Genomic DNA, 27,717 nt, shown 5'->3' on the forward strand with positions numbered 1-27,717 from the left:
GCCAAAGTATTGGAGCTTCAGCGTCAGTCCTTCCAATGAATATTCAGGGTTGATTTCCTTTAGGACTGACTGGTTTGATCTCTTTGCTGTCCAAGGAAGCTCTCCACTGGACTCCTAGATAAATCTCTTTGCTTCATCTCCTACAGCTTCCTCTCAGTATCCACCCTGTACAGAGACTGCAGCTACTCACCAAAGCCCACCAGCTCTGCTTCCTTGGCACCTGGTGATGACCCACTTCTTTCTGTCTGCACTGGGTCACATGGATAGTTAGTTCTTGCCAATGGAATGTGCTTCGGAGGTTTATTAGACTTCTGGGAAGATAATGTGTCTTATTTACTCTCTTCCCTTGTCATCCGGCTTGATGTCCCTGTGGAGAACACAGATGGAAGAAGTCTGGGTCCTAAATGAATATGTAGAGCAGACTCTCCCAGCTCCTAGCCTCCTCTAGCCCCTCCCTGGCCTCAGTAACCGTCACTGGCTCCAAGGTGGTCAAGAAATGAATCCTTGGTGTATTTAACTACTGAGACTCTGTGTGTGTGTGTGTGTGCGCGTGTGTGTTGGTCTAATAGCTAGCCTTACTTACTCTGAGTAATACCTTGCCATTCTTGATGAAGTAGATGCTCAAATAATTTCCTAATGACAGATGCTCAGGAATTAAATTTTCAGAGTTCTTGCATGTCTGAAAATTGTCTTATTTAGCCTTCACATTTGAGTTTGGCTAGTGAGGCTAAACTGTTAGTTCCCTACCCGGTACCCATTCCCTTACTTATTTCTTGCCCCTTTTCTGTGTATGAGGCAGCAATGTCATTTGGCTGAATACCCATTTTCTCAGAATCTCTGGCAACTGGGAGAAGCTCTGCAACACATTTCTGGCAACTGAACCATAAGCAGTTTCTCTGGGTAAGCTTTGTTTTCCTGCTAAAATCAGGATAAAAGGGAACATAGGCACATGGCACCACCCTCTACCCTCCTTCTCAAAAGGAACATGGGTGTGTTGTCTGGAGCTGAAGCAGTCATCTTATCAGTCATCTTACCATATGGCAACAAATATAAGCTAAAGCCCGTGGAATCACAGAGATGCTGTACCTGATGTCTCTGATCTACTGAATAAGGAAGCAATGCTTCCTTATCTGGTTAGATGAGAAGAGTAGCCTCTTATTTGTTTACAGCCCTGTAAGTCATAATTTCTGTTGAATAGAACATTTTAAACTGGCCCAGAAGGTATATACTTTTAGATTCAAAGTAATTTTCCTTTAGAATTCAAAGACCTTTCTCTGCTGTCTTCTGGCCTCTGTTACTGGTAATGCCAGACTAATTTGTATTCTTTTCTTTGCAATCTTTTTTAAACAGAAACCTTTTAAATTAATGTTCTTTTTATCCTGATGTTCAGACATTTGTTACTATGTGTCTACCCTGCTCATCACTTGATAAATCCTTTCAACGTGATGGCCGTGTCTCTACTCACGTCTGGGAAATTCTTTTCTATTTGGTCATTTCCTCCGCTTTGCTTTCCCTGCCTTCTCTTTCTGGAACTCCTGATACAGATGTCAGACCCCATAGATTCCTTTTAGCTTTTGTCTTTTCTTTCATATTCTTTTTTTTTTTTTTTGGGGGGGGGGTCTATATTCTATAATCCCTAACTCTTCTGTTCATTTTTTAAATTTCAGCAATTTTTTATGTTCAAGAATTCTTTCTTATTTTCTGATTGCTACCTTCTCAAAGCAGCTTGTTTCTGCTTTTCACATGTGGGATCTCCTAAAATATCTCTGAAGAGGTTTCATCCCAAACTTATCTTATACCCTGAATTATTTTGAGTCAGTTTTTCTATTATTCTTTGTATTGCTCTTTCAGCTGCAATTTTTCCTCAACAATCTAGTACTTTTTAAGATAAAGACAAAAATCCTTAACACAGTCTAAAAACGCCCTGTAGAGTCTGGTCCCTAACTATAGTTTCAGAAAGATTTATTTATTTATTTATTTATTTAATGTATGCACAGTCACTTTATTTTTATTATTTTTTTTTAGCATTCTTTTTTTTTTTTTTTCATTTATTTTTATTAGTTGGAGGCTAATTACTTTACAATATTGTACTGGTTTTTGCCATACATTGACATGAATCAGCCATGGATTTACATGTGTTCCCCATCCCGATCCCCCTTCCCACCTCCCTCCCTATCCCATCCCTCTGGGTCTTCCCAGTGCACCAGCCCTGAGCACTTGTCTCATGCAAGAAAGATTTCTTTTAAATTTAATCTTTGGATTGTGACACATCATGCTTACAACAAGAGTATATAAAACTTATGGACATTCCAAGAATAGTAATAAAGCTGACATCCACATAAACAGCTTTCAAATCAGAAAAGGGGACATCACCAGGACCGTGTGTTCCCGTGCATCCACTTTCACATCTCTCCAAAAAAGAAAACCACTATTCCACTCTCTGCAATCATAATTTTCTTGTTCCCTCATTAGTTTTTACCATCCACACCTGCATCCATGTACAAAGTAGTATTTAGCTTTGCCTGGTTTTGAACTCTATGTGAGTGGCACCGTATAGTTTATATTCTTACTTCTTTTGCTTAACATTATTTTGAAAGACTCATTCACCCTGATGTGTATCACTGTATGTAGTTTACTCAATTTCAATGCTGGGTAATAATCCAGTGTGTGACTATTCCAGACTTGCTCAGCCTAGTGGATGTTGGGGCTGTTTCCAGGTTCAAGTTTTTGCAAATGTCCTTACCATGAACATTTTTAAATGGGTTTTCTGTTGCGCATGTGCACAAATCGTCCTCACATGTGTCCCTGGGAGACAAACTGCTGGCTCCCAGGAGATGTGCAGGCTTCCATTTACTCAGTCGCGCTAAACTGATTTCCAAAGTGGTTGAGTCCACTACTCTTCTCACCATAAAGTATCTGAGAGTTCTTGTCGGGACTTGCCGTTATCAGCCTTTACAATCCTTGCTTAGCAAGTCGGAGTGAAGCTATATCTCATTGCGGCTTTGTATTTGCATCAGTTGTGAGGGTGAATGCCTTTTCATTTGACTGATCACTTGTGTTTCCTCTTTACAAGTGCCTGTTCCAGCCTTTGCCCACCTTCCCCGCTCCTGGATTTCTGTTCTAATTTGTTGTCTATCCTCCTACAGGTTCACAGGAATTCCTTACATATTTTCCTTTGTCCATTTATGGTGTTTTAAATGCTGTCTTCTCTTTTCACTCTCTACATACAGTCTTTTGAAAAAGAACGTTCATAATTTGAATGTAACTGAAGTTATCAACTGTTTCTGATGTGACTTACACTGTTTCTCATGTAAGAAATTAGTTTTGATCTCATATTAATAAATATATTTTAAAATATTATTTTCTAAAGATTTCAGAGTTTTGCCTTTCACATTGAGCCTTGGAGTTAATTTGGGGAAAGGGAGAGGTCTACTTTCACCCCACCCCCCAATATGGAGAATTGATTATCCCAGTTACCCTTTACTGAAAAGTTCATACCCGCTGACCAGCAGTTTCAGCCTCTTGCTCCTTCTTTCCAGATAGATTGATCTGTCTGTGGTTATAGTCCTCTGGGCTTTCTTTTTGGTTTCACTGTCCTATTTATCTGTTCTTGTGTCAATAGTTCACTGTCTTATTTGCTTTAGCTTTATAATGTCTTGGTATCTGCTAGGGGTGATCTCATCACCAGCAGCCTCTCTCTCTTCAGCTCCTTCAAGGGCACCTTGACTTGTCCTAGCCCTTTGCACTTCCATAAAAATTTTACATTCAGTTTATCCAGTTCCCAAAAAATTCCTGCAGTGAGTTTGATTAGGCTTGCCTTGACTCTTGACTTAGACCGATTTGGGGAGAATCATCATGGTTCCAGCACTAGGTCTTTCAATCCATAAGCATGGTTTAACTCTCCATTTTTAGATAGTCTTTAATGTCTCACAATGAAATTTTATGATTTTATTCCATAAGGACCTAGATGTGTAAGTCAGTAGATTTATTCCTAGGTCCTTTACTTATTTTTATTATACTAAAAGTGATATTTTCTAATTATTTACTGCTGCATAGAGGAATACAAAACACAACAGATTTTTGTATACTGACTTTTTTAATCCAACAATTTTGCTAACTTTTCAATTCTAATATTTTGGAAAAACTTTTATTTTCTACACAAAACCAGAAAATAGTGACAGTTTTGCTTATTTCTAATCCTTTTCCCTTAGTTTCATTTTATTATCTTACTGTCTAGTCAACACTGTTCAGAAGAAATCTAATGTAAGTCATAAATGCAGACCGCAGGTATGTTTCAAAATTAAAATTAACAGCCATGCTAAAAATGTTAAAAAGCAGATGAAATGAATTTTTGTAAAACAGTTAATGTAACCCAGTGTATTAAAATATTCAATATGTAATCAATATACAATTATTAATGAGACATTTTATGGTGTGGGTTTTTTTTGGTACTATTTAAAATTCAACATGTATTTAGTTTTACTCTTACACATCAATTCAGACCAGTCACATTTCAAGATCTCAGTAGTCATTGGGGGCTAGTGGCTACCATGTTGGATAACACTGGTCTAGACTATTCTGTGCCATGTTTAATGGAAATGAGGATTGCAATCATCCTTGCCTTTTTACTAATTTCAATATTTCACTATTAATTAGAATAATTAGGATATTTGCTGTAGGATTTTTGTAGATACTTTTACCAGGATAAAGTCATTCCCTTGTATTCCTAATTTGCTACAGGTTTTAAAACATAAACAGATCTTGAACGTTCCCTGTATCTTTTGTGATAACAATATGTCTTTCTTCCTTAACTAATGGTGAATTATGTTAATTGATTTTTTTTCTTTTGCTTTGCAGTGTTTGTTGCTAATGAGTGGTAGCATTTTCCCCAGGATTTTCAAATTGAGGTATGCCTGCTTGCTGTTTCAGCTGTGTCCTACTCTTTGCGACCCTATGGACTGTAGCCCACAAGGCTCCTCTGTCCATGGGAAAATTCAATACAACTAGTGTTTTCATAGAAATAACTTTTGCTTTTGCTGATTACTTTCTGCCCTTCACTTTGCTGCTTTTGTGAATATTTCCTATGTCTTGAAAGGAGAGTATTCTGCAGTTGTAGCTACACTGTTCTGTAAAAGTCCCCTAGTCAAGTTTCTTAATATTATCTTCATTAAATATATTTCTGCTTGTTCTGTTGATTACAGAAGGATGTGTTTTTAAATCTCCCATTGTAATTGTGGGTTTGTCTATTTCTCTGTATAGTTCTCTTCGTTTTTTTTATATTTTAAGACTATGGTATTTACATATGAATTTGAAATTGTTCTTTCTTTCTGGTCAGTTAGACCATTTTCATTATGAAGTGACCTTCTTTATCTCTAGTGATTTTTTTCTGATACTAAAATAACTGCACCAGTCTTCTTTTCCTTAGCCTTTGTATTATAAGAATTTTTTTTTTTTTTTTACCATGCATTTCCTTTCACCCTTTCAGTGTCCTTATGTTTTGGAAATGTTTCTTGTGGATGTCTTTTGTAAATTACAGGTAGTTGGATTTTTATCCTGCCTGGTAATCTTCATATTTTAACTACAACATTTAGTCCACTTGGATTGTTTTATAGTACATTTGAATTTATAACTGTTATTTATTTGTCCCACCTATTTTGTATTTTTCTTTTCATTCTTGCTTGTTTTAGGACTGATTGACTTTCTCATTCTGTTTTCCCCCTCTAGTAATTTGGCTAAATACTATATACTGCATTTCCATTCTTTCTGTTTACCCTGTTAATGGCAACTTACAGTCTTAACTCATCAGAGTTTAAGTATATTTGCTATCTATTTTAGTTTTCCTCCTGAGGAATAGAAAGATCTTGGAACACTTTAATCCATTCACCCAAGTTCTCTGCCATTGTTGTGTATTTTAGTTCTATTTTTATCCAGAAGACATTGTTATTGTATTATCAATGTTCTTCATTGTTCTTTATTCTTTGTTGCATCAGACCTCTGTCTGTGATCATCTTCCTCCAGCCTGAAGTTCTTCCGTTGGAATTTCCTTTAGGGAGGGTCTGCTACTGGCAAAGTCTTAGTTTTTGTATTTGTAAATGTTATTATTTCTCCTTGTTCTGGAAAGACATTTTCACTGGGTACATAAATCTTGAAATAAAATTTCACTCAGTTTCTAGGATGACGGTTATTTTTCTTTCAGTGCTTTGGATTATCATTTTACTGCCTTCGGGATCCTCGCCTCTCCCGTTGCTCCTCATAAAAAGTCCGTGCAAATCATTTCTTTTTCTTTTCTCTTTTCCTACCCCGGACGCCTGGACTTTATTCTGAGGGACACAGGGAGCTAGGGAAGGTTTTAAAGCACTAGGGTGATCCAGTAAGATCTGCATTCTAGAAAGCGCACTCTGGCACTGTGGACTCGGGCTTGGAGGACATTGAGAAGTGAGAAGGCGGTTGCTGCAGTCCAGAGAAAGGACAAGGGGTGTGGAGGGGAGGGGGTCAGAGAAGCAGGACTTGGGCGGTCAATGCAGGCAGGCGGTTGGGAGCCCAAGGGGCACGGATGAGTCGCGTTCCTAGTGAGGACGAAAGCTGGCGCCGTAGGGCAGACAGAACGGTGTTGGAGTGGATGGGGATAATGCATGGATTTGTCTGAGACCTCAAGATCCATTCATTCCACAGAGTCGAACACCTACTACGTGCAGAGTGTCAAGTGAGCGCGACTGGGGACTTGGGGCTGCGTGGCGTCAAAATCCGTCCCGCTGCGCACCTTAGATTCGCCGCGGCCAGACCTGCCGCCAAGTATTGCCTGGCGGGGGACCTTGAGGCAGCGGCCGCGTGGGGACCGGGCGTCTCAGCACAACCGCCCGGACGGACAGACGGACATTAAGGATAGACGCAGAGGCGCCTGCTCAGAACTGGCAAACCACGCAGCTCCCGAGCCCGGATCCAGAGAGGCCGTGGTACTGAGACGCCCTGACAGGTTGAGAAACCTTGGCGGTCCCCGCCCTCCTGACGCCCGAGGGTCCGCGGAGCGACCGCGTCTATTCTTTGTGAGAGGCGAGGCAAATGGCCTCACCGCTCTCCCCCGGGTCCTCATATGCCCAACCCTGGCTAGGCCGTTTCCAGACCCTCAGAGTCACCGGGAGGACTTTAGAAAACACTCCTGGGTGTTAGTATTTCGTCCAACACCCTCTCCTAGCGGAACCCGCGCCAAATAAGTCCCGCGGGTCGCCGGCTTTGGAGAGAGACGCCAAGCGCGAGGCCCGGGGGCGGACCTCCAGAGGGGGCGGAGCCATGGAGGGGCGTGGCCGACTAGACGAGAGCCGAGCCCCCGCTCCGCCCCGCCCCGTCCCCGCCCCCGCCCGGCGCGCTCGCCCGCCGGCTCGCTCGCGCGGAGGAAAACGTTGCGCAGGTTCAAAAATGGAACGTCGGCGGCGTGAGGGAGCGCGAGGGGGTGTGCGCGCGTGCGCGTGCGCGTGCGCGCCCGGGCGAGGGTGACGGGGACCCCGCCGGCCCGAGCATCGCGCGCCGCAGCCGCGGCCCCGCAGCTCCGCCCCCGGCCCGGCCCGGCCCCGGGCCCGCTCGCCCGCCGCCCCGCATGGAGCTGTCAGCCATCGGCGAGCAGGTGTTCGCCGTAGAGAGCATCCGGAAGAAGCGCGTGCGGAAGGTGAGGCTGCCCGGGGGGCGGCTCCCAGGACCCCTGTGGGGTCCCCTTCTGTCCCCAGTACTGTCCCCTCTACCCTGGAGGCGAGGGAGAAAGTGGGGGCGGGGGGACCCAGGCAGCCCCGCGCTGCCGGGCCCGTATCCCCAGCCCGTGCCTCAGTTTCCCCCGCCACCTTGTAGGGAGAGTAGAATTAAAAGTTGTCGCCCCGGGATGCTGGGGGCAGCTAAGCCAGCCAAAGCCGGAGATTAGGATCGGACTGGAGGAACCCCGAACGCTATCCTTTCTCATCCTCCTCTCATTAAATACGGGGAGACTGAGGCCCAAGTTGAAGAAACGGCTTGCCTCGTGTGTTCGCATCGCAGCTGGGTCTCGAACTCAGGACTGTGTACTCTTGGTGCCAAGTCCTTTGAAGTTGGAGGAGGAGCTTTGGAAAAGCCTTCTCCCGTCTCTTAAGTTTAACTGCTGGACTTCGACCTTTTCCGATCCCCTCCACACCCCCACCTCCGCGTCTCTCCCCCTCTTCCAGTGCACACCCCCTCAGTCTTCCCCTCCCCGACTCCCAGCCCCGCCCGGCGGCTCAGTGAAGCCGCCTACGGCGCTTCGGCATCCTCAAAGCTCCTCCCCCTTTGCCTTTGCCTCCAAAACAGACACCCGGCGATTTAAGGAGGCATCTGTTCTGCTGGGTTCGGTCCCCGCTCCTCGGGCCTGGACTTTGGCCGTGCCCATTTCCGGTGCACATGTTTGCAAAGTAGTCTGGCCCCAGGCTGGAAGTTGGGAGTGGAAGGCTTTGGGGAAATTTCCTGTCCCAACACTTAAAACCACTGTCCTTTTATCTCCTCCCTGCCGCCCCTTGGGAGGCTCTAGCGGCAGGGCTGGTAGTTCACCTCCTCCCATTTGACGGAGGCACAAACTGAGGCCCGGGCTGGGGAAGTGACCTGATCAAGGTCACACAGTAAGTTAGAGATGAGTGCAGAGCAGGAGCTCAAGTTGGCTGATTGCCAACTCATCTTTCAAGGGAGAAAACTTAGCCCTGGTATCTTGGGCTAAGGGTCATGGGGTCAAGGTAGGCCATGACCTTTTCTCTTCTTCCCCCAACTCCAGTGGGGTTGAGTTTTGTCTTCATGTCGGGGCTGCCCCTTCTCCTTTCTTCCCTCAGGGTTTCCTCAATTTGAATTTGTTCCTCAAAACCCAATGCTTTCCATGCAGTGTAGCCTAAACACATACATTAATTACCCCTTTCTACATGGGGCCTGAGAAAGTAGTGCCAGAGAGTGAGGAGCACTGTTCCTTTCACATTCATTCAAAATTTTGAGGACCTCTTATATACCAGGCACCAGTCTAAGTGCCAGGGGAGGGAGCTCCAGCCTTTGTGGAGCTGGCATACTGGTAGAGGAGACAGGCAGCAAAAGAGGAAGTAAACAGATGCTTTCCACTGGGGTTGTGTACCACACAGAAAGAGAACTGTAAGGTGGCAGGGAGGGTGGCCAGGGCAGGCCTCTTTGAGGAGATGACATTATCTTGGTCTTAAAGTTCTAGTGTGGAGGGGTATCACCTGTCAGATGGGGTTGGACTGGGAACTTTTAAAGGCCCCTATTACCTGCGCGGAAGGGAGGAACCTGACTCTTATTTTCTCACTCCTGGAGGGAGGGATGAGCACCCTTTCTCACGGTGGGGACTGTCCGCCTTCTCTGGGGCCCTTCCAGGGTCTTTTGACTTGAGAGTAAGTTGAGAGTCTTGGAGTCACTAGCCTGTCCCCCCTGTCTCACAGGGATGCGGCTGATGGGGCTAGAGGCCTGGGGGACTCCCCAACGAGGAGTTTTCTAGGACTTGGAGACTCTCCTAATTTAAAAAAAGAGAATTATCGTCTTTGCACTGGCACACTGGACACTAGATCTTTGGCCATGCACGTTCCCCACTCGTGACATGGGCTCCAAGCTTCTACCACAGGTGCCCCTGACACGTGACATGGGCTCCAAGCTTCTACCACAGGGGCCCCTGACACGTGACGTGGGCTCCAAGCTTCTACCACAGGGGCCCCTGACACTGACGTGGGCTCCAAGCTTTTACCACAGGTGCCCCTGACACGTGACATGGGCTCCAAGCTTTTACCACAGGTTCCCCTGACACGTGACATGGGCTCCAAGCTTTTACCACAGGTGCCCCTGACACGTGACGTGGGCTCCAAGCTTTTACCACAGGTTCCCCTGAGGTGTGTAGGCCCAGTGCACTCCTGTGCTCTAGCAGGGAGGACGGTCTGGGATGGACATGGAGCGACCAGAGTTTGAGGATCTCTGGTTGATGGGGATATGTGTGTGTGTGTGTGTATATATATATATATGGGGATATGTATGTGTATATTGTATATATGTTTTGGGGGACTTCTGTCTGCAGAGGGGATTGGGCCTTCAGCCCTGCAAGTGGTCCTAGGGGCATCTGTGTATCTCACTGTGTCTCTTTCTCTCTCTCCCCAGGGTAAAGTTGAATACTTGGTGAAGTGGAAAGGATGGCCCCCAAAGTAAGGCTCCTTTGTGTCTGTCTGCCTACGTGTACATCCTTCCATCCGCCTTTTCCCCCCTCTCCTGCGTTGCTTTTCACTCCAGCTGCTCTAGTAATTGGCCAGCTTACCTTGATTTAATCGTCCTCTTGGCTAGGCCTCAGTTTCCCCTCTGCCAGCTGAGGGATCTGGAGTATATGAGGGTCAAGGTGGGCGCCAGCTTCTCTTCATAGTTGTGCTCCATCTTCTGGTTGGAGCCTCTGCTCCCCTGCTTCTGGCCTCTCCTGGCATTCAGTGGGTGAAGACCCAGCGTCTTGGCTTCAGAAATGGCCACCTGCAAGGTGGAGGGGCCCTCAAGCTGTAGCATGTACCAGTGCCAGGTGGGAGTTTGTAGTATTGAGCAAGACAAGTTTAGTCAGTGGGGCATGAGTCTTCAGTGCCATAGAGCTGGGGACAGAGCCACCTTTGGATAGCACTCTCCAGTCTACAGAGCAGGTTCTTCCCCTACAGACTTGTGAGACAGCTGTGGTCCTCATCTCTAAAGATGAGGAAACAGGTTCAGAGAAGGTAAGCAGCTTGCCTTAGGTCACACAGCAAGGGGAGGCAGAGTTGGGGCTTGAATTGAGCCCCTCTTCTGTGCCTCCTCCATCTCCCAGTTGGGAGGCGGCCAACTTGGGTCTAGGACCAGTTGCCCCTCCTCTCCTGCTGAGGCCTAATCAGGAACCTTCTCACCAACCAATCACCTCCCAGCAGGAGTTGTTGGGGGAGAGGAGGGAATGAGCAGGTTGTGGGGCCTCCCCATTGGTCTGTGGGCCCCCCACCTCCCTGCCTGGCTTCCTAGAGATAGACTCCTGGAATCCCCCCTGGTTCCAGAGCTCCTGGTGTCTGTGCCAGGGGCTTTCTGCTGTGTTGCTGTTGGGGGTGACCTGATGTTTGGGTCCTGGGAATGTCTTGGACACACGGTGGTGAGAGACGCAGCGGAGGGGAAAACAGCCATGCTGCCTCAGCTTCCCTCTCTTCAAAATGGGTTCTGTAGTCCAGGCCCAGCTCTCCTCTCATAGGCTTCTTCACTTTGTGGGGTGAAAGGTCTGGGGTGTGTCCCAGGTGGCCTGCAGGCATCCTGTTGATTAGGGCTGGTGGCTGGCCAACCAGGTAATACACTCATCCATTCCGGCTGCCCCTGCTGCCCTTTCCCAAACACCCTGAGATTGAAGGATAATCCCCTCCTCCACTAGGCAGAGGGGAAGTGGGCTTCCGGTCTGGGTGAAGGGGCAGTAAGAGGAGGTGGAAAACTAGAGAAGGAAGGTGCTCAGAGTGGGCATACTCCCTGGGTACTCACTCCCCTTTTAGCTTCTGCACCAGAAGCCATTGCATTGGACTGTGGACACTAGCCTGTTGGCCTTCAAGGCCTTGTTGGCTATTTTTCCTGCTGTGTAGACTCCCTTCTCTAAACAGATGTATTTGTCTATTTCAAGTTCCTTCCCCCACTTTTATTTATCCTGAATGAGTATGTCTGCCCATCAGAGCTTCAGTCACGGGAAGGACCTGGCATTCTAAGAGCGGTCCCTGCGTAGTTCTGCTGGCCTATGCCCATGCCCCTGGGGCCCACTTGTTCCCTAACATGCTGGAGACCACCAGATGGGCCCTCATGACTACCTTTTGTGACCCACCCCCACGGGAGTTCAGGGAGTCTGTCTGGCCAGAAGACCTGGGGCATCTCCAACTTCCTCACACTTTGGTCCTTGTTCACAGCTAAACAGCTGGGATCCCTTGGACAGGTCCCCAGCAGAGCAGAATCTCTGCTTCCTCATCTCCAAATTGGAATAAATCCTCCAACACAGCAGTGATGTGAGGATTAGATGATAGATACAGAAGTACCTAGTGCATGCTTAACCCAGACAAGGCACTTAGTAAATGTTTGCTATTAATAGTAAGTTGCACAGCTGGGCTCCTAGGTCTCTCACCAGCCAGGAGAGGGGTCTGGGGGGATTCTACTCCCATCTAAAGTAGCCTTAGCCCTCATTTAGATCAGTCCTTTCATGTTTCAAATGAGGAAACCAGGGCCTAGAGAGGAGAGGTCACTACAGTAACATAAATGCCAACACAGTGCAGCATGGTACCCACTTTATGCCAACCACTGCCACCAACTTCACTTGGGGGACAACAGATTCAGTCACAGAAAGAAGGAGGAGAACCAGGGCCTCTCTATCACTCACTTTAGTCTCCCCTCCTCAGGGGGCCTTGCTTGAAGAAGAGGCTGAGAAAGAGGGTGGGGAGTGGAGTAGTTGGACTAGCTGCTCCCTGCAGGCCTGGGAGCCTCGGCTATCACACTGCCAGCCTGGGTGGGAGGGGGAGTCAGACTCTCCTGCTCCCAGCACCCTCCCCATCCTGGGCAGGGAGCTTTCTATTAATACAGAAACCACAATGTAAACCAGCACTCACTCTGCCCGGCCCCTATTGAGCTTCAGGGTGCTTTGCCTGTTTGGAGGAATAACTGCCCTTCCTCCCCAGCAGATGGGGTAGAGGAGCTATCCTGCTTGTTCTGGAAAGAACAGCAAATGGCACAGGGAGGGGCTGGGGGCACAGGGTGGAGGAGCTTAATAACCAGCTGCATGCTCTCAGCCCCACGGAGACCCTCAGATACCGACGCTCATCTCAGCCTGCTGCCCCTCTTTGGGAACACTTTCTTTCCCTCTGTTCTTACCCACTTGTGAATGCTACCCCATTTGTGGGGAGGACGGCCTCCATGGAGCTTTAGGAATGATATTATCCGTGTATCAGGGTACAGCAATAACCAGGCTGATATCAATAAGCCTCTATTAAATCAGGCATTGGCCCACGTAACTAATTTGCCTAATGGCAACCCAGTAGACAGATGAAGAGACAAAGCCTCAGCAGAGGAGGCCCTCCCTCAGATCATAAAGGTGGCATGATTTGAACTCTGGGCACCACCATTTCCTCAGCTGTAAAGTGGGACTCTATCCTCATGAAGCCCTATGGAAGGCAGCCTGAGACAAGAAAGGGTTCATAGCAGTGCCAGACACAGAGGAGGCGCTTCTTTGTCCTCCAAGGCCCTGCTGATTAGCAGCAGCAGAGTCCTGAGTTTGGTCTTGGCAAGTGTGTGTTTGTGTTCTGGAAGCTTTTGATATTGACTTAATTACTGCTTGTTTGCTTTTATTATGTACAACATTTTATTATGTACCACAAGTGCTGTATGTGGCTTGACACATCTGATTGTCACATCACCCCTAAAAGACATGGACTATTGGTAGCTCTGCTTCACAGATGAAGAACTGGAGGGCCCAACAAGTGAGTCACCTGCTCACCGCCGCCCCCGCCAGTCTCTCTGGGAGCCCGGCACACTGCTTCTCATTTGGGTGGCTCGAAATCGGAGTAGGGGGCTGCTGGGTGGCCTGGCTCTACGGGGCGCCCATCCCCCGGCACTGCGGGAGCCTGCGCGGCAGGGCCCAGGCGGGGCGGCGGTGAGCCTGTTTACCCCGGCTCGGGGGCGGGGTGGCGGTCACGTGGCCGTGTTTACCTCGGAGCCGGCGCGCGCAGTCCCCGCCCCCCGCCCTGCCCCTCATTGGTTGGCCGGGTAATCTGGCGCGCGCGCGCCCGCGTGCGTGCGTGTGCCCGCGCGGCTGCCCGGCCGCTGGGGGCGGGACCCACGGCGCGGCTGAGTGGAGCCCTCTGTCGGCCTTCTTGCGTTCCGGCCCAACCGGCGGCGCGGAGACCGAGTCCCAACGGCCGCGCACTCCTGTCTTGTCTGAACCCGGGTGGTTCACAAAGCGTGACCTACACTCGCCACGGCCTCTGGCTCCCCACACTACAGAGGGCTGCTGATGGCCGCCTCTTTCGGAGGGGCGAAGGTGTCCGAGAGGGTGAAGCGCCCGTCCAGCGACCCCCTCCCGCCTTTCCTCGGCGGGGCCAGGCCTCCTGCTGCCAAGTCTCACCCTTTCTCTGTACCCGCTGTGTGCCAGGCCCCGGGTCAGACGCTGAAGACGTGGGCAATCAGACCGTGCCCCTCTCCCAAACACATCACAGCCCGGTGGGTAGCCAGATACTTCGCCATGTGAGGACCCAAAGGGAGAGGGTGGCCAAGATTCAGCTGAGTTCCAACCACAGACTGGCTACTTACTGGTTCAGTGACCTTGGCAAGATGCTTCACCTCTTTGCCCCAGTTTCCTCTGTAGCGTCTGTAACCTACCTCATAAAGGTGTTACAAGGGATGGATGAATCCCTGCGGTTGTCTGCTCTGGCATCTAACCATTACGGTGGTGGCGGTGGTGATGGTGATTCTTAAGATGAGGAAATTGAAGTACAGAGAAGGTTAGGGACTTGCCAGGAACCACACAGCAGCTACATCACCAAAAAATGGGCAGGGCAGGGGGGAAGTGGGCAGGGCAGAGGAGACTAGAGCACTGAAGAGACTTCCACAGCTAGAGAATATGGGGGGTGGAGGGCAGGCAGAGGACAGAGAGGAACACAAAATTCCCCTTCTCTTCTTACTAGGTACAATTGAGGAAATTCAGCCTTTGTGGGGAGGAAGGATTGACGTCTCTGCCAGCTACTAATTGCTTTCAGTTTGGACTTTACCAAACTATATATATATTTTTAAAAATCTCAGTTTCACTTTCGCATTTCTTCAGAATGAGCAGAACTCTGCAGTGACTTCTACAGCCATTCCCAGAACACATGGGGGCTGGGGCCGGGCTGGGCAAGCTGGGGAGAAGTCACAACCTGCCAGCCAGGACACCAGCTTGATTCATCAATATGTATGGCAGGTGCCAAGGGCAGCAATAGGGCCCTGGAGAGCAGCTGAGGGGAGGGTTCATTGTGCTTGGAGAGGATGTCAGGGAAAACTGCAGGACCCTGACTCTTAAAGGATGAGGAGGTCACTGGAGGAAGAGGGCCCCCAGGAGGAGAGCACAACAAGTGCAAAGGATAGGAGCTGGGACGGTGCTGGGCATGTCACACTCAGGGCGTAGACCTTCACAGCTGAGTTCACGGGGCCTTACACAAAGTGTGCAGAAGTGTCAGTGAAAGAAAGGAGGAAAGGCCTGTTGTTGGGCAGCTTATCATTCAGATATAGATGGGACTACTATTAGGTTTCACAGTAACCAGGACAGTTGAAGATGAAGGTTTTAGCTTGGCTGGTTAGAAGATGGCAAGGCCCAGCTTCTTTCTGCCTTCTAATACTTCCCTAATACCTGCTCACCTCCCTTCTTGTCCAGCAGTCCTGGGGGCAGCCTTGGCCAGAATCACAGCCTGTTGCTTTGTTGTTTTTTTTTTTTTAAACATGCCCATACACATTTGTGTGCATATTTGTATACATACATAAATGTTTTCAAGTTACATTTTTTTATGTACTAGCATCTGTTTATAATGAATCATCCTTTCCCCCCCCCCCCCCCCCCCACTTTTGGAAGTTATATAAAGTTTGCTTTTAAAATTATTCAAATAAAATAGCAAGCTAAGTTAAAGGCAGATGCTAAGTAAATAATCATGCAGATGGAAGAAGGATGGCTGAGCTCTGGAATTACCCAGGTCTGTCTCAGCTGTCTGGAATGCTGTCTGGCCTGGGAGTGGTGGAAGGTCCCTTGTGGAAAGACCTGGGGTCTGCTGTAGGATCACTGCACCAGACAGTCTCTGAGCATTTACCAGATTTCCTGCTATGTGACAAGGGACCTTCAGAGCTGGCCTTGATGATGCAGGTGTGTGCTGAGGAGGGGGGGAGCAGCTGGGCCAGGCAGAGCCCACACTGGGGCTGGGGCATCGGGGGGCTAGGGACAGCAACAGTAACAAGCACAGAGCGCTTAAACATGTGAGCGCATTTAGTCAGCACAAGAGACCTTTCAGGTCAGTCCAGTCGCTCAGTTGTGTCCTACTCTTTGTGACCCCATGGATTGCAGCATGCCAGGCCTCCCTGTCCATCACCAACTCCTGGAGTTTACTCAAACTCAAGTCCATGGAGTCGGTAATGCCATCCAACCATCTTATCCTCTGTCGTCCCCTTCTCCTCCCGCCTTCAATCTTTCCTAGCATCAGGGTCTTTTCAAATGAGTCAGTTCATCACATCAGGTGGCCAAAGTATTGGAGTTTCAGCTTCAGCATCAGTCCTTCCAGTGGATATTCGGGACCAGTTTCCTTTAGGATGGACTGGTTTGATCTCCTTGCAGTCCAAGGAACTCCCAAGAGTTCTCTCCAACACCATAGTTCAAAAGCATTTATGGATTGGGAAATCAGCACAGAGACATTGAGACACTTGTTCACAGTTGTACTGCCACCCAGGGCAGAGCTGGGGTTTGAACATGGGCAGTCTGGCTCCGGAGCCCCTGTTCTTTACCACACGCTCTTGCCTCTCATGGGAAGGGAATCCAGGGATGTATGGGGCCTGCCCTCTTTCAGTTCAGTCACTCAGTCGTGTCCGACTCTTTGTGACCCTGAGGTGAATATGGGGATCTAGTCAGGAGCTAGACGAAGTCATTTTTAGGGTGACGTGATCAGGATGAGGGGAGTTCTGGTGTTGAAGCCCCCAGAAGGCCCCCAACCTAGTCTGGTGGGCCAGGGACAATTTATGGGATTAGGTGACAATTACAGGCTGGATCAGGAAGGGGCAAGTCCTGCCCACAGCGGCTGTGGCCTCTGAATGGGAGGTGGGGTTGGAGGCGGGGCAGCTCTGACCGCTTGTTTGTCTCCCTAGGTACAGCACGTGGGAGCCGGAGGAACACATCCTGGACCCCCGCCTGGTCATGGCCTACGAGGAGAAGTAAGGGGCTCAGCCAGCCCCGGGGCTGCGGGGGGATGGCAGGCTCTGAGGTTTTGTGGGGAACTGTCGCTGGCTTGACTCCAAACAAGGGTCATGGGCCCCGGGGGACAGGGGTCTGGCAGGGACAGCTGCAGCTGGGGAAAGGTACTGGGTACCGGGTCCCAGGGCAGCCGAGGGCCCTGTCCATTTCCTGCTGCTGGGTGATGTCAGCCACTCTGCTAACCACCCCAGGACTCGGTCTCTTGGCCATTGTCGGCCACCCCCAACCACACCTGCCCCGATTTCCCCAGAAGGTAGGGGTTTCCGTTGCCATGAAGAAGGTGAAAATGGGCATAGAGATGCCCTGCATGTGAGGGGTGGCAGTATCAGTATTGTCCTGTCAAGCCCAGCGATGGACCCGAGAGAGATTTCCCCTAGAGACCCTCTCACCAAGTCTGATGAAGCTCAAGAAAGGTCGGGGTTGGGGGGAGTGTGACTTTACAGCCAGGACAGCTGAGTTGCTGTCCCTCCTGCTTGGCCCCCTCCTAGCTGGGTGGCCGTGGAAAAAGCTGCCCCCAAGTCTCAGTCTCCCATGTCTGCCAGGGCTCTGCTGCAGTTCTGAGGGTGGGTTAGTGATTGGCAGCTCCTCCAACGGGCTGTGAGGGCACACCTTTAATGGAGAGCTTTTGCTGAAAGTGTCGTTTCTCCTGGTAGGAGGGCTTTTTGAGCATAATCTAGCCATTCCCTTCTGATGAGCCTTGGTGTCACTGGCCTCCTTGCCAGCAGACTGCCCAGTCTTTCTGCCTCTCCCTGACCCATCTCCCCTGTAGAGTGCAGGACCATTTTGTAAAGTCATTTTTATTTGGTTCCTTTTAGTAACCTCTTGAGACAGGGATGAGGGTCTCGTTTGACAGATGAGGAGACCGAGGCTCTGAAGAGCTAGGGGACTTGTCCAGGAGCCTCACAGCTGGGGGACAGTCCAACTAGGGCTTAGCGGGGTGGGCCTCCTGACTCCCAGTGATGCTGTTCCTCTGCCCCTCCCCACCCCCTTCTGATCGCTTCTCCCCCAGGAGGTCTCCTGCTGCTGGTTCAAAGGAAATGCTCCCACTGGTCTTTCCTTTAAAAATCACAGTGTTCCTGTCCCACAGCTTCTTTCTGTTTCCCGAGTGCTGGTGGGACCTTGATCCAAAAGGGTTGTGACACTGGGAGAACCCTGTGGAATGTCCTGGATTGTGGTAAGACCATTGGGCAGGCATCAAGGGCCTGGATCAGCATCCTGGCTTGGCCACTCCCCAGCCGTGAGGTGCTGGGCAGGGCCTTTTTCCTCTCTGAGCCTCAGCTTCCCTGTCTGTGAAATGGGGAGAACAGTGCTGACCTCGTGGGCTCTTGTGGGGAGCAGAGGTGTGTGAAGGCACTTCACGAGCCATTAAGTGTGGACACTCAGGTGCGAATGTCTTCCTCATGGTAACTGGGGGTCACCCAGCTCACACTGTCATTTGTTCAACCAGTCTTAATTGAGGTCCTCCTTTGTGCTGGGCACTGTTCCAGGGACTGGGGCACAGCAAGGCACAAAACCAGCAAGTGTCCCTGCCCTCGTGGGGCTCACGTTCCAGCGTGGAGGCCCGCAGTGAAAAGTAGGCCAGTGATAGTATAGATGCAAACGTGTGGCTGCTGTTCGGACAGGGGCGGGGGCGCTGCTTTCAGCCCGGTGGTTGGGTGCTGGCGTTTGACCAGAGACCTGAGCTGAGTGAGGGAGGGAAGGAGCCCAGTGGGCATGTTACAGAAGACCATCCAGGGAGAGAGCGCACTGATGCAGAGACCCTGGGCTGAGGAGTGGCATGGAGGCGAGCAGGGCCCTGAGCCTGGCTGGCTGGACTGGTGTGAGCTGGGCAGGGGTGGGGCATTGCGGAGTGGGCACGGGCAGCTGAAGGAGTGGAGCGCAGCTCAGATTCTACCTCTGAGTCCTGTTAGAGAGGGTTTGGATGTTCTTTGAGTCTAAAAAGTCAGTAGTTAAGGGACAAATGAACCCACTGTCTGGGACCTGCAGACCCACTGTGTGGTTTGACTTCTTCCTCCTCTCTGGGTCTTGGTGAGAAGGACGTAGAAGAGGGGTGATGACCATTCTAACACCTGCTTTGCAGTGTTTTTAAGGGACTCTGGTCAGGGAGTCCCTGCGTCCTGGGAGGGGCCGAGGGGACAGAGGCCCGGCTGGGGCCACGATCCCCACAGCCCTGGACACTGAGGAGCCGAGGGTTCCAGGGTTGACAGAGACTGGTCCCTGGGTAGGTCAGGACTGGACGGAGTGGAAGCCCCCACCTTGCCCTCCTGCTCCCCCCACCCCCACAGTTACAGGGCAGAAACTTGGGCGCTACAGGTGGGAAGCCAGGTCGTGTGGCCCAGGCTGCAGGCCTGCCCCCACCGGCCCTAACTGGGCCAACAGGCTTGACCTCGCCAGGCCTGGCACCCGGAGCTCAGCATCTTTACCAGTAGTAAAAGTTGTCAGAATTCTGGCACCGGTTAAGTGACTAAACCTCTGTGTGCCTCAGCTGTAAAATGAGGATAGAAACTGTTCCTCCCCATAGGGTGAGGGTTACAGCATTGAGAACAGCACCTTGTACAGCGTGCCCGGGACATGGTAGGAAATATAATGAACAACACTTACACGGGTATAATAGATACCTTCTTCTTTTCTCTCACGGCCCTTTCCCTTTCCCCCCCTCTCTATTTCCTCCTCCTCTTCCTCTTTTTTCTTTTTCTTCCCTCTCTTCCTCTCTATGATCTTAGTCTTTCTACTCCCTGCCCCCACTTTGAGAAATGTCAGGGACCTCTCGCTCCCCCCAGGAGCCCCAGGGCTCAGCTAAGAAGGGAAGCTCATGCTCCAGACCAGGAAACTGAGGCCCAGAAAGGGAGAGTGGCCAGCCAGGGTGTCCCCTGGGTCAGGTAGGGGTGACCGGGCTCCCAGCACCAGGCTGTGAGATTAGATTCTCACTCTCCAGGATAGGGGAGGCCTGATTGGGTATCGCATGCCCTTGGTGCTTCTCTCAAACACTGGTTCTGGGACCCCAGAGCAGACCTGCTGAAGCCAGCTCCACAGGGTGGGAGGGACAGCTCCGCCCCCAGCACCCCTGGAGTCTGATGCCTGGAAGCAGGTGACAGCCACTCCTTCGAGGAGGAAAACAGGAGCCATGGACCCACTGGCTTAACTGGGCTCAGACTGAGAGACTGGCCTAAGGCCTCAGAAAGCGTGAGTGGAATGAAGTCAAGCGCAATGACTTGGAATCGTCCCACCACTTCCAGCACATGGTTGGGGTATCTGGCGTTGTTGTGTTGTGTGTGTCTTTGTATGCGTCCTCACGTTGTGCCTTGCATGTGTGTGAAGTGAGGAAGGCATCCGGCAGAAAGTCTGGCATCTGCTGGGGACTGAATGCAAGCTAGTTTTCCTCCCCTTCCCCAGCCAGACGATACAGGCAACGGGAGCCTGTCTTCCCCACCAGGTTCGTGCAGATGCCAAATTGGCGGGGAGTTCTGGGCAGAGCCTCATGTGCAGAAGGACTCGTCCGCCCTTCTCCTCAGCTCCCCTGGGCCTGTTCAAGACAAATTTGATTGAGAGGTCTCTATACACGTCTCCTGAGAGTGGAAACTGGAAATTGTTCTGGGGGTTGTTCCCAGTGCATGGAGAGCAGAGGTCTGGCCTGACCTTGGGGCCATGCAGACCACATGTTTTTGGAGATGCCCCGAGTCCCACCTCAGCGGTTGGGACCAGTGGCTGTGCCCTCACCTTTAGTCAGCTGAGAAGAGGGAGCCCTGGGAGTTGAACACTCCACCCCATTGTCATGGCCTATAAGCGAGCAACGGGAGGAGCCCGACCCCAGGATGGGCGGTAGCCCGTGGTGGGTGCCCCCCTCCCCCATAGACAGCAGAGGGCCAGGTGGAGCGGACGCCTTACTTACCCTTAAATGTCACCAGTGTTTCCTTTTCTTCTGCCATCTGCTTTGCACACCAGGGAGGAGAGAGACCGAGCGTCGGGGTATAGGAAGAGAGGTCCGAAACCCAAACGGCTTCTGCTGCAGGTAACCCCGCCAGCTCTGGTGCCATCCCTTAGGGCCCCTTGCTCCCCCACCCCCGCCCCTACCATCTGTGCCTTTGCACCGGCTAGTCCTGCTAAACCACTAACCCTCCTCTGGCTCCATCCAGGGCACTGTGGAGGGTGGGGTGGGTGGGGCACTTAGTGGGTAAGTTTCAATGAGAGGAGTTGGGAAAAGTCAGAATTTGGGCTGGTGCCCAGGGGAAGACAGCATGGATGGGAGATCGGTGGAGGGAGGGAGGGTGGATGTATGGCTCATGGGGTCCTAGAATATTGAAAGCTTAGAATCTCGTAAATAAGCCTCTTTGATGCTCACAGTCCCCAAAATACAAAGTTGTAGTATTTTAGAACATTAGGAGCATAAACTTGAGAGTTGAGGAAACAAGGGGAGTCTGGAATGTTAGAATCTAAGAAAAGGAGATTCATAGAATTTTGGAATCGTAGCCTTGGAATGTCCTAGAAACGTGTCATTTTGAGTGAGAAGAAACCCTCTGCTTGAGGTCTTCAGGGCACTCTGCTACCCTTCGCTGGTTTGCACTGAAAAGAGGATGTAGGCTAGAGTGATGTAGTTCTGTGATTCAAGGCACGTCTCTGAGCTCGAGTTTTCTCTTCTACAAAATGCGGATGATAACAATACCAGCTGTCCTTAATTAGGCCCACCTGACTTTAAAGCCAAAACATAAGGCTTCTTGGTCCATGTGCAGTGTGAGCCATGTCCAGCCTCCTATCCACTCTAAATTGTAGATCACATGAGGCTTTTGTAAAATGTAGATCACATGAGGCTTTTGCCAGATTAGATGGGTCTCCCTTCCTGCAGTGGGTGTGATCCCTGGGGTTTGGTGTTAATTGGGTCCTGAGAAAGAGATAGCACGTCAGACATCTCCATGCTGAGCTCTGTGCTCCGTGCTCTTCATGAACGAACACAGTTTATCTGCACACCAAACCCACAGGGAAGGTGTTCTCAGTCATCTATTGCTGTGTAACAAATTAACCCTTAACTGAGCAACTTAAGGCAGTAAACACTTACACTACATGGTCTCAGTCAGGAATCAGGGAGTACCTTAGCTGGTTCCTTAGTGATTCTGGCTCGGATTACAGTCATGTTGTCAGCTGGAAGTCCACTCATCTGAAGGCTCGATTGGGGCTGGAGGATCTGCTCCTTACGTAGCTACCCATGTGCCTCGTGCATCAGTGCTGGATGTTGACAGGAGGCCTGGTTCCTCAGTGCTGGGCCTTTCCATGGGGCTGCTGGCTGGCCTCATAGTAGGGCCACTAGCCTCCCCCAGGGTGGGTGAACAGGAAGAGCAAGGACAAAGCACCGTGTCCTTAGTGACTTAGCCTCGGAAGCCCCACACTGCAGTATTCAGTATAGAGGGGACTCCACACAGGTGTGAATTCCCAGTGGCAGATACTTGGAACCATCTTGGAGCTGGCTGCTATGGTTTCTTCATTTCATTGATGGAAGAAACTGAGGCTCTGGGAGACTAGTACCAAGTCACACAGCTAGACTAAAACCCAGATCTGACTCCTGGTGCTCCCAGACCCATTAGTAACTGTAATTCTCTCATGGTGAGGTAGAGAAGAACAGAACTCTACGAGAGTTTACTCGGCCTGTGAGCCAGGTTGAAGGAGTGGTTTCTGATAAAGCTGCATATGGGATGAGCCCTGCAGTGCTGAGGCATTGCAGTAACTTCACAGTCTCCTCCCAGTTCAGCCCTCTTCCCATTTCATCATGACAACCCAGGCCCATGCCAAGTGATGGAGCTTGCACCTGTGATGGCCTCTGTCCCCAGCTTGAGATGTTTGACATGCAGGTCGCATCTGTGGGCCTCACTCTCTTCTGGGAATTCTTGGCCTCTGGTGATAGCAGAGGAGCTCCTGTCCCAGAATGGCCCAGGCCCTCAACATCTTAGCACCGAGGATCTTTCTTGGATTTGTATAAATTTCCCCTAGGAGTCAGTAAGACAAGTGCACAAATTTTAAAACTTCAGCCTTTGAATGATGGAAGCACGTGCTGTCCAGCCCCTTTTAACATGAATGAGGCAGGAGATGGACTGGAGTCTGGACCCAGACAGGACCCCTCCCTGCAGCTCAGAGCCGAGGAGGGCCCTGGGGGAATCAAGGGGCGTCTGCGGCCTGCCAGCAGCACTTCGTCCCTATAGCTGGGTGGCACGGTGCACCCCAATGCTGTGTTAACTTTCTCCAAGAAACTTCAGAGCCCTGTGCCTCCCACCATCTCCCTGGCAGCTGACCGTTTCAGCTTTGGGGGCCTGTTAGAAGCAAAGATTCCTTTCCTATGATGAATAGCTCCTTAATTTATCAGCCGCAGAAATCCAGGTGTGTTTTCTGTTGGTCATCTTTCCATCTGTACTTGTTGTCTGCTCCTCTGCCGTGGATCGAAGGAACGCGACCTGCAGCCCTGGCCCTTGAGACGAGGCCGTGCCTCGGCAGCCAAGATGAAGGCCGAGCTGGGCCCGGCCGGGGGGCTGGGGTGTCGCGTGGGGTGCGGGCTGGTTCTGAGCCCCGAACCTTGGGGAAGGGACCCCGGGCGGGCGGGACGGCGTGAGCCAAGGCGCGGCCGCGGGCGGGAGGGTGGGGCTGACCCGCCGTGCCCTGGCTTGCCCCCGCAGCGGCTGTACGGCATGGACCTGCGGAGCTCCCACAAGGCCAAGGGCGAGGAGAAGCTCTGCTTCTCCCTGACGCGCCCACTCGGCAGCGGGAGCCCCGAGGGGGTGGTCAAGGCGGGGGCGCCCGAGCTGGCGGACAAGGGCCCCTTGGTGCCCACCCTGCCCTTCCCGCTCCGCAAGCCCCGCAAGGCCCACAAGTACCTGCGGCTCTCACGCAAGAAGTTCCCGCCCCGCGGGCCCAACCTGGAGAGTCACAGCCATCGACGGGAGCTCTTCCTGCAGGAGTCACCGGCCCAGGACGTCCTGCAGGCGGCCAGCGAGTGGGAGCCTGCCGAGCAGCCCCCCGAAGAGGAGGGTAAGGCAGCCCGGCCCCCGGCTCAGACCCAGGGGCCCTCAGAGCTGGCAAGGCCCCTCGAGTTGTCAGGGCCCAGAGAGGGTCCCCACAGCCTGCGGGGCACCCTGGCACCTAGCCCAGAGTTCTTTCCGTGGTCCCACTCGGAAGGAGTGCGTGTCCAGCTAGGGAAGATAAATGTCGTAACCTCTCCCCGTGTGGCCAGGCTCGAACTAGGCTCTGACCTGGCTGGAAACTCAGAGGAAGTTGTGGTGTTGGGGGCGGGGTGAGGGGGTGGAAGGGGGGTTCACACGCGGCAACACGCCCACCTTCCCCGCCTTGTTGCCAACGCTGGCCTCCCCGACTCCCGTCTGTCTGTCTATCCGTCTGTTCCACGGCTGCAGCAGAGGCAGATCTGGGCGAGGGGCCACCTTCCTGGACACCCACGCTCCCCTCAAGTGAAGTGACAGTGACCGACATCACGGCCAACTCCATCACCGTCACCTTCCGCGAGGCCCAGGCCGCCGAGGGCTTCTTCCGAGACCGCAGTGGGAAGTTCTGATCCGCCATTTTTAACTCTTAAACTGTTTTCTTTGGGGCTCGGGGTGGGGACTTCCGGAGATGAGGAGGGGGTTAGGGCGGGATAATTATTTTATTTAAAAAAAACAAAAACATTGACCAGGAGAAGGGGTGATGCTCCCAACCTTGTCCCGCCCACCCGCCCCTTTCTCTGCGCTGACGGACAGACGGACATTTTCAGAGCTGGGGCAGGGGGGGGGGCCTGGCACTGCTCTGTCACTTGGGGCGCCGTCTCCAGGGCAGGACGGGGACAGGGCCAGCCTCCCTGGACCCCTCTGGCCCGCTTCTTCTCCGGAGAGACAGCAATTGGTCCCGGGACTAAAGGAGGACTGGAAGACCTGAGCCCTCCCCCGCATCCTGCCCCCGCCTTTCTGGTTGGTTACCCCTTTTCCCTTCTGTGTGTGTGTTTGGGGAGGGGTCTTTCTTTTTAACTTTCCACTCCAGCTCTTCGGGGGAGATGGAGGCTGGCTTTGAGCAAAAGCGACGGGGTATGAGAGCTGAGGGGCCGCAGGGAAGGGTTGGAGATGGCTGGCCATAACCCAGAGAGGTCTCCCCCGGGTGGGGTGGTTGCCAGCTAATAAGCCCCTTCCGCTGAGAGCTACTCCCCACCCCACCCCCCAACCTGGCCTGTGAAAACTGCCCACGTGCGCACCCGGCCCCGCAGGTGTGTGTACTGGCCCTCGTGCCCTCGTGACTGCACGCACATGTCCATAGCCATGTGCAGCGGGTCTTGCAAACTTCCTGTTTAGAAACCCTGACCAGGTGAATGGGTGAATGGGGGGTGAATCAGCACAAAAGAGCTTGCCATAGGTAACCCCACTCACCCCACCCTCCCTGCGCTTCACCTGACAGGATCTGTCCAATCAGCGTGCTTGCGCCGTCACTGGAGGGCAGGAGTCCGGCGGGGGCGGGGGAGCGGGGCGGCGGTCAGGGGGCGGCCAAATGGCCTTCAGTGCTCCAGGTGTGGGATGCCGTCTTGTGGTTTCACCTGGCCAGTCACAGGTGTGCAGATGTGTGCCCTGCACCAGCGCAGTCACGGGTGTGCAAGTGTGTGTGTGTGTGTATGCCCTGCACCAGCGCAGCCACAGGCGTGCAAGTGTGTGCATGTGTGCCCTGCATCAGCGCAAGCTCTGAGGCAGTTGGGTTCCATTCCTCTCCTGCGCACCCCTTCCCCGCCGGGGCCCCGGTTCTCTCTGACTCAGGTGACTTTCCAGCCCTTCCCCTCCCCTCTTTTTCTGCCCCCCTCCCCCAAGTCAGCCAACCAGATGTGGGTGTGGGTGGTCAGGGAGGGAGGGAGCGTCCCACCACCTTCTCAGGGCAGCCCTTGACCCCTGACACCCTTCCTCCTCCTGTTCTGGGTCTCCTCCGCACCCACCCTCAATGCTGCAGCTGGGACTAACCTTGTTTCCCCGTGGGGGGACTTCTGCCATGTCTTCCTGTGATTGGGCTGTAGCGGAGGGTGGGTCAGGCTGTGTCCAAGCCCCGCCCCCTGCCCCCGCCCTGGCAGGGCCTGTGTCTGCCAGAAGAGGGGGCGCTCTGTTTCTAGTTTGCACAGACACGTCCTGTGGACTAGTGGCTTCTCCCTCTAGTGAGGAGTGACCTCTTCCCTACCCTGGCCCTGTAGGGGAGAAGCCAGGTTGGGGGTGGGCACCAGGGGAGCAAGCTCAAGACTGGCTCCCTCCCCTGTCCCCATCTCAGGCCAGGCACTGGGTCCCGCCCCCCGCCTCCCCCGGCCCCGCCCCAGGGCCAGCTCTATGCTCTGCTTTGTCCTCAGGAAGTAGGCAGAATCCTGCTGAGGCTCCTCCAATAGGGCAGTTCTTCCCCAGACCCCTTCTTCCCAAGTTCCCAAACCAAAGACACCCTGCACCCCATTTTTCTTTGGGGTGCCTTGCTGGTCAGATCCCAGATCCTTGCGTGTGGGTCCCCCCTTCCTTTGCAGTCCTTCGTTGTCCAGGGTCAATTCAGTGCTTCCATTGGGGGATGGCACCACCCCCCACCCCATGACTTGATTCACCCCCAGCCTAGGGGTTTGTGTCTAGAGGAGTATGTGGGGGTGGACCGGGGAACCGAGGGGCTGTGGGGAACCCTCCTGCCTGGAGCCCTGGGGAGGGGATGGGCAGCCAGAGTGGGCGGCTGTCCCAGGTCAGGGGCTCCTGGCATAGGGGAGGGTGGTGGCAGGGGCCTCGCTGTGACAGAAAGATGCTGGCCCTGGCTTTGGACTTGGCTGGCAGCTTCCAATAGAAGTCACACTCACCCCATGCCCGGGGACAGGTGGCCTCCTCCAGCCTCACTTTGAAGAGCTGTTTGTGTCATGTGCTGGTTTGGGGTAGGGGGCTCTTTTGTGGGATGAGGTGACTGCTGTGGTGGAACACTGCTTGACTCTCAACCCTTCATGGCACACAGGGTGCCCTGCTGTCTGGAGGGCTGAACCCTGGGAGCCAAAGCTCTTAGGACCCACCCATCCAGGACACAGGACGGAGACCTTTGCGAGGGGTTGGAAGTGGCCTTCAGGCCTCCTCCAGCCCTGAGCATCCCAGCAGGGCTTGGGGTGAGGGGACAAACTGGGCACGACCTCCCTCCCCACCCCGTAGCCACCCCAGAAGGCCAGTACTCACTTGGGGAGGGGGCGTTGAAAAAGTTAGACCACCTGCCTTCCCTTCCCCAGCCTCACCTGTTTTGAATGTAGACACCGGTTGGTACTTCTGTTTTGCTGTGGGGTGGGGCAAAGGGCATGTTCTCTGCCCCTGGCACGGCCACCCCCCTGCTGATGCCGCAGGCCCCTCGAGGACCACCTCTGCTCTCAGGATGGTGGTCCCATCGCCAGCTTCCTCCTTGGCTCCTGCCCCGGGTGAGGGCGCTTCGCTGGTCCGGTGGTTTTTGCCTTTGCTTTATAACTGGCCCGCCGGGCTTCCAGGGCTCAGCACAAGAACGCTTCCTTTGCACAGAATGAGCGTCGAGCTTTGTTCAGACTAAATGAATGTATTTGGGAGGGGTTGGGGGGTACGAGTCGATTTCAAGCACATGCCTTTTTCGAGTGAGCGTGTGCGGGGAGAGCTGGAGCAGATGCAGAGCATGGTTTTATTTTTCTACTGATGTTGGTAAGAGACTGTATAGCATCTATTTATTTAGATGATTTATCTGGTAAATGAGGCAAAAAAAATTATTAAAACTACATTAAAGATGATTTTAGAAAAAAA

General features: G+C 52.2%; 1 protein-coding gene and 1 long non-coding RNA gene across 4 annotated transcripts; one reads left to right on the forward strand and one right to left on the reverse strand.

Moving 5' to 3' along the window:
* Nucleotides 1–14,481, reverse strand: LOC122680286. The gene is made up of 3 exons (XR_006336672.1): nt 14,359–14,481; nt 10,283–10,485; nt 1–367 (listed from the first exon to the last, which is right to left on the reverse strand). It is a non-coding gene; the product is annotated as an uncharacterized LOC122680286 (long non-coding RNA).
* On the forward strand, nt 7,349–27,717 carry CBX7 (chromobox 7). Of its 3 annotated transcripts, none has more exons than XM_043881480.1 (6): nt 7,349–7,660; nt 10,129–10,172; nt 16,855–16,920; nt 20,903–20,969; nt 23,791–23,965; nt 24,346–27,717. In XM_043881480.1, the coding sequence occupies exons 1-6, from the start codon at nt 7,592–7,594 to the stop codon at nt 24,501–24,503; spliced, it is 579 nt and encodes a 192-aa protein (XP_043737415.1). In that variant the 5' UTR covers nt 7,349–7,591; the 3' UTR covers nt 24,504–27,717. The 3 variants fall into 3 exon arrangements, with proteins under 3 accessions (XP_043737415.1, XP_043737414.1, XP_043737416.1); XM_043881479.1 differs by having other exon boundaries at nt 7,351–7,660; nt 23,614–23,965; XM_043881481.1 differs by having other exon boundaries at nt 7,351–7,660; nt 23,893–23,965.

Source organism: Cervus elaphus, chromosome 22 (assembly GCF_910594005.1).
Source record: "Cervus elaphus chromosome 22, mCerEla1.1, whole genome shotgun sequence".
In the NCBI taxonomy this organism is placed as follows: Eukaryota; Metazoa; Chordata; class Mammalia; order Artiodactyla; family Cervidae; genus Cervus; species Cervus elaphus.

Bases quoted from the DNA above. Each gene is read 5' to 3' on its own strand.
- CBX7 (XM_043881479.1), top strand. From the start codon at position 7,592: ATGGAGCTGTCAGCCATCGGCGAGCAGGTGTTCGCCGTAGAGAGCATC. The intron at 16,921-20,902 runs GTAAGGGGCTCA...TTTGCACACCAG, and splicing joins GTCATGGCCTACGAGGAGAA to GGAGGAGAGAGACCGAGCGT. The intron at 23,966-24,345 runs GTAAGGCAGCCC...CCACGGCTGCAG, and splicing joins GCAGCCCCCCGAAGAGGAGG to CAGAGGCAGATCTGGGCGAG.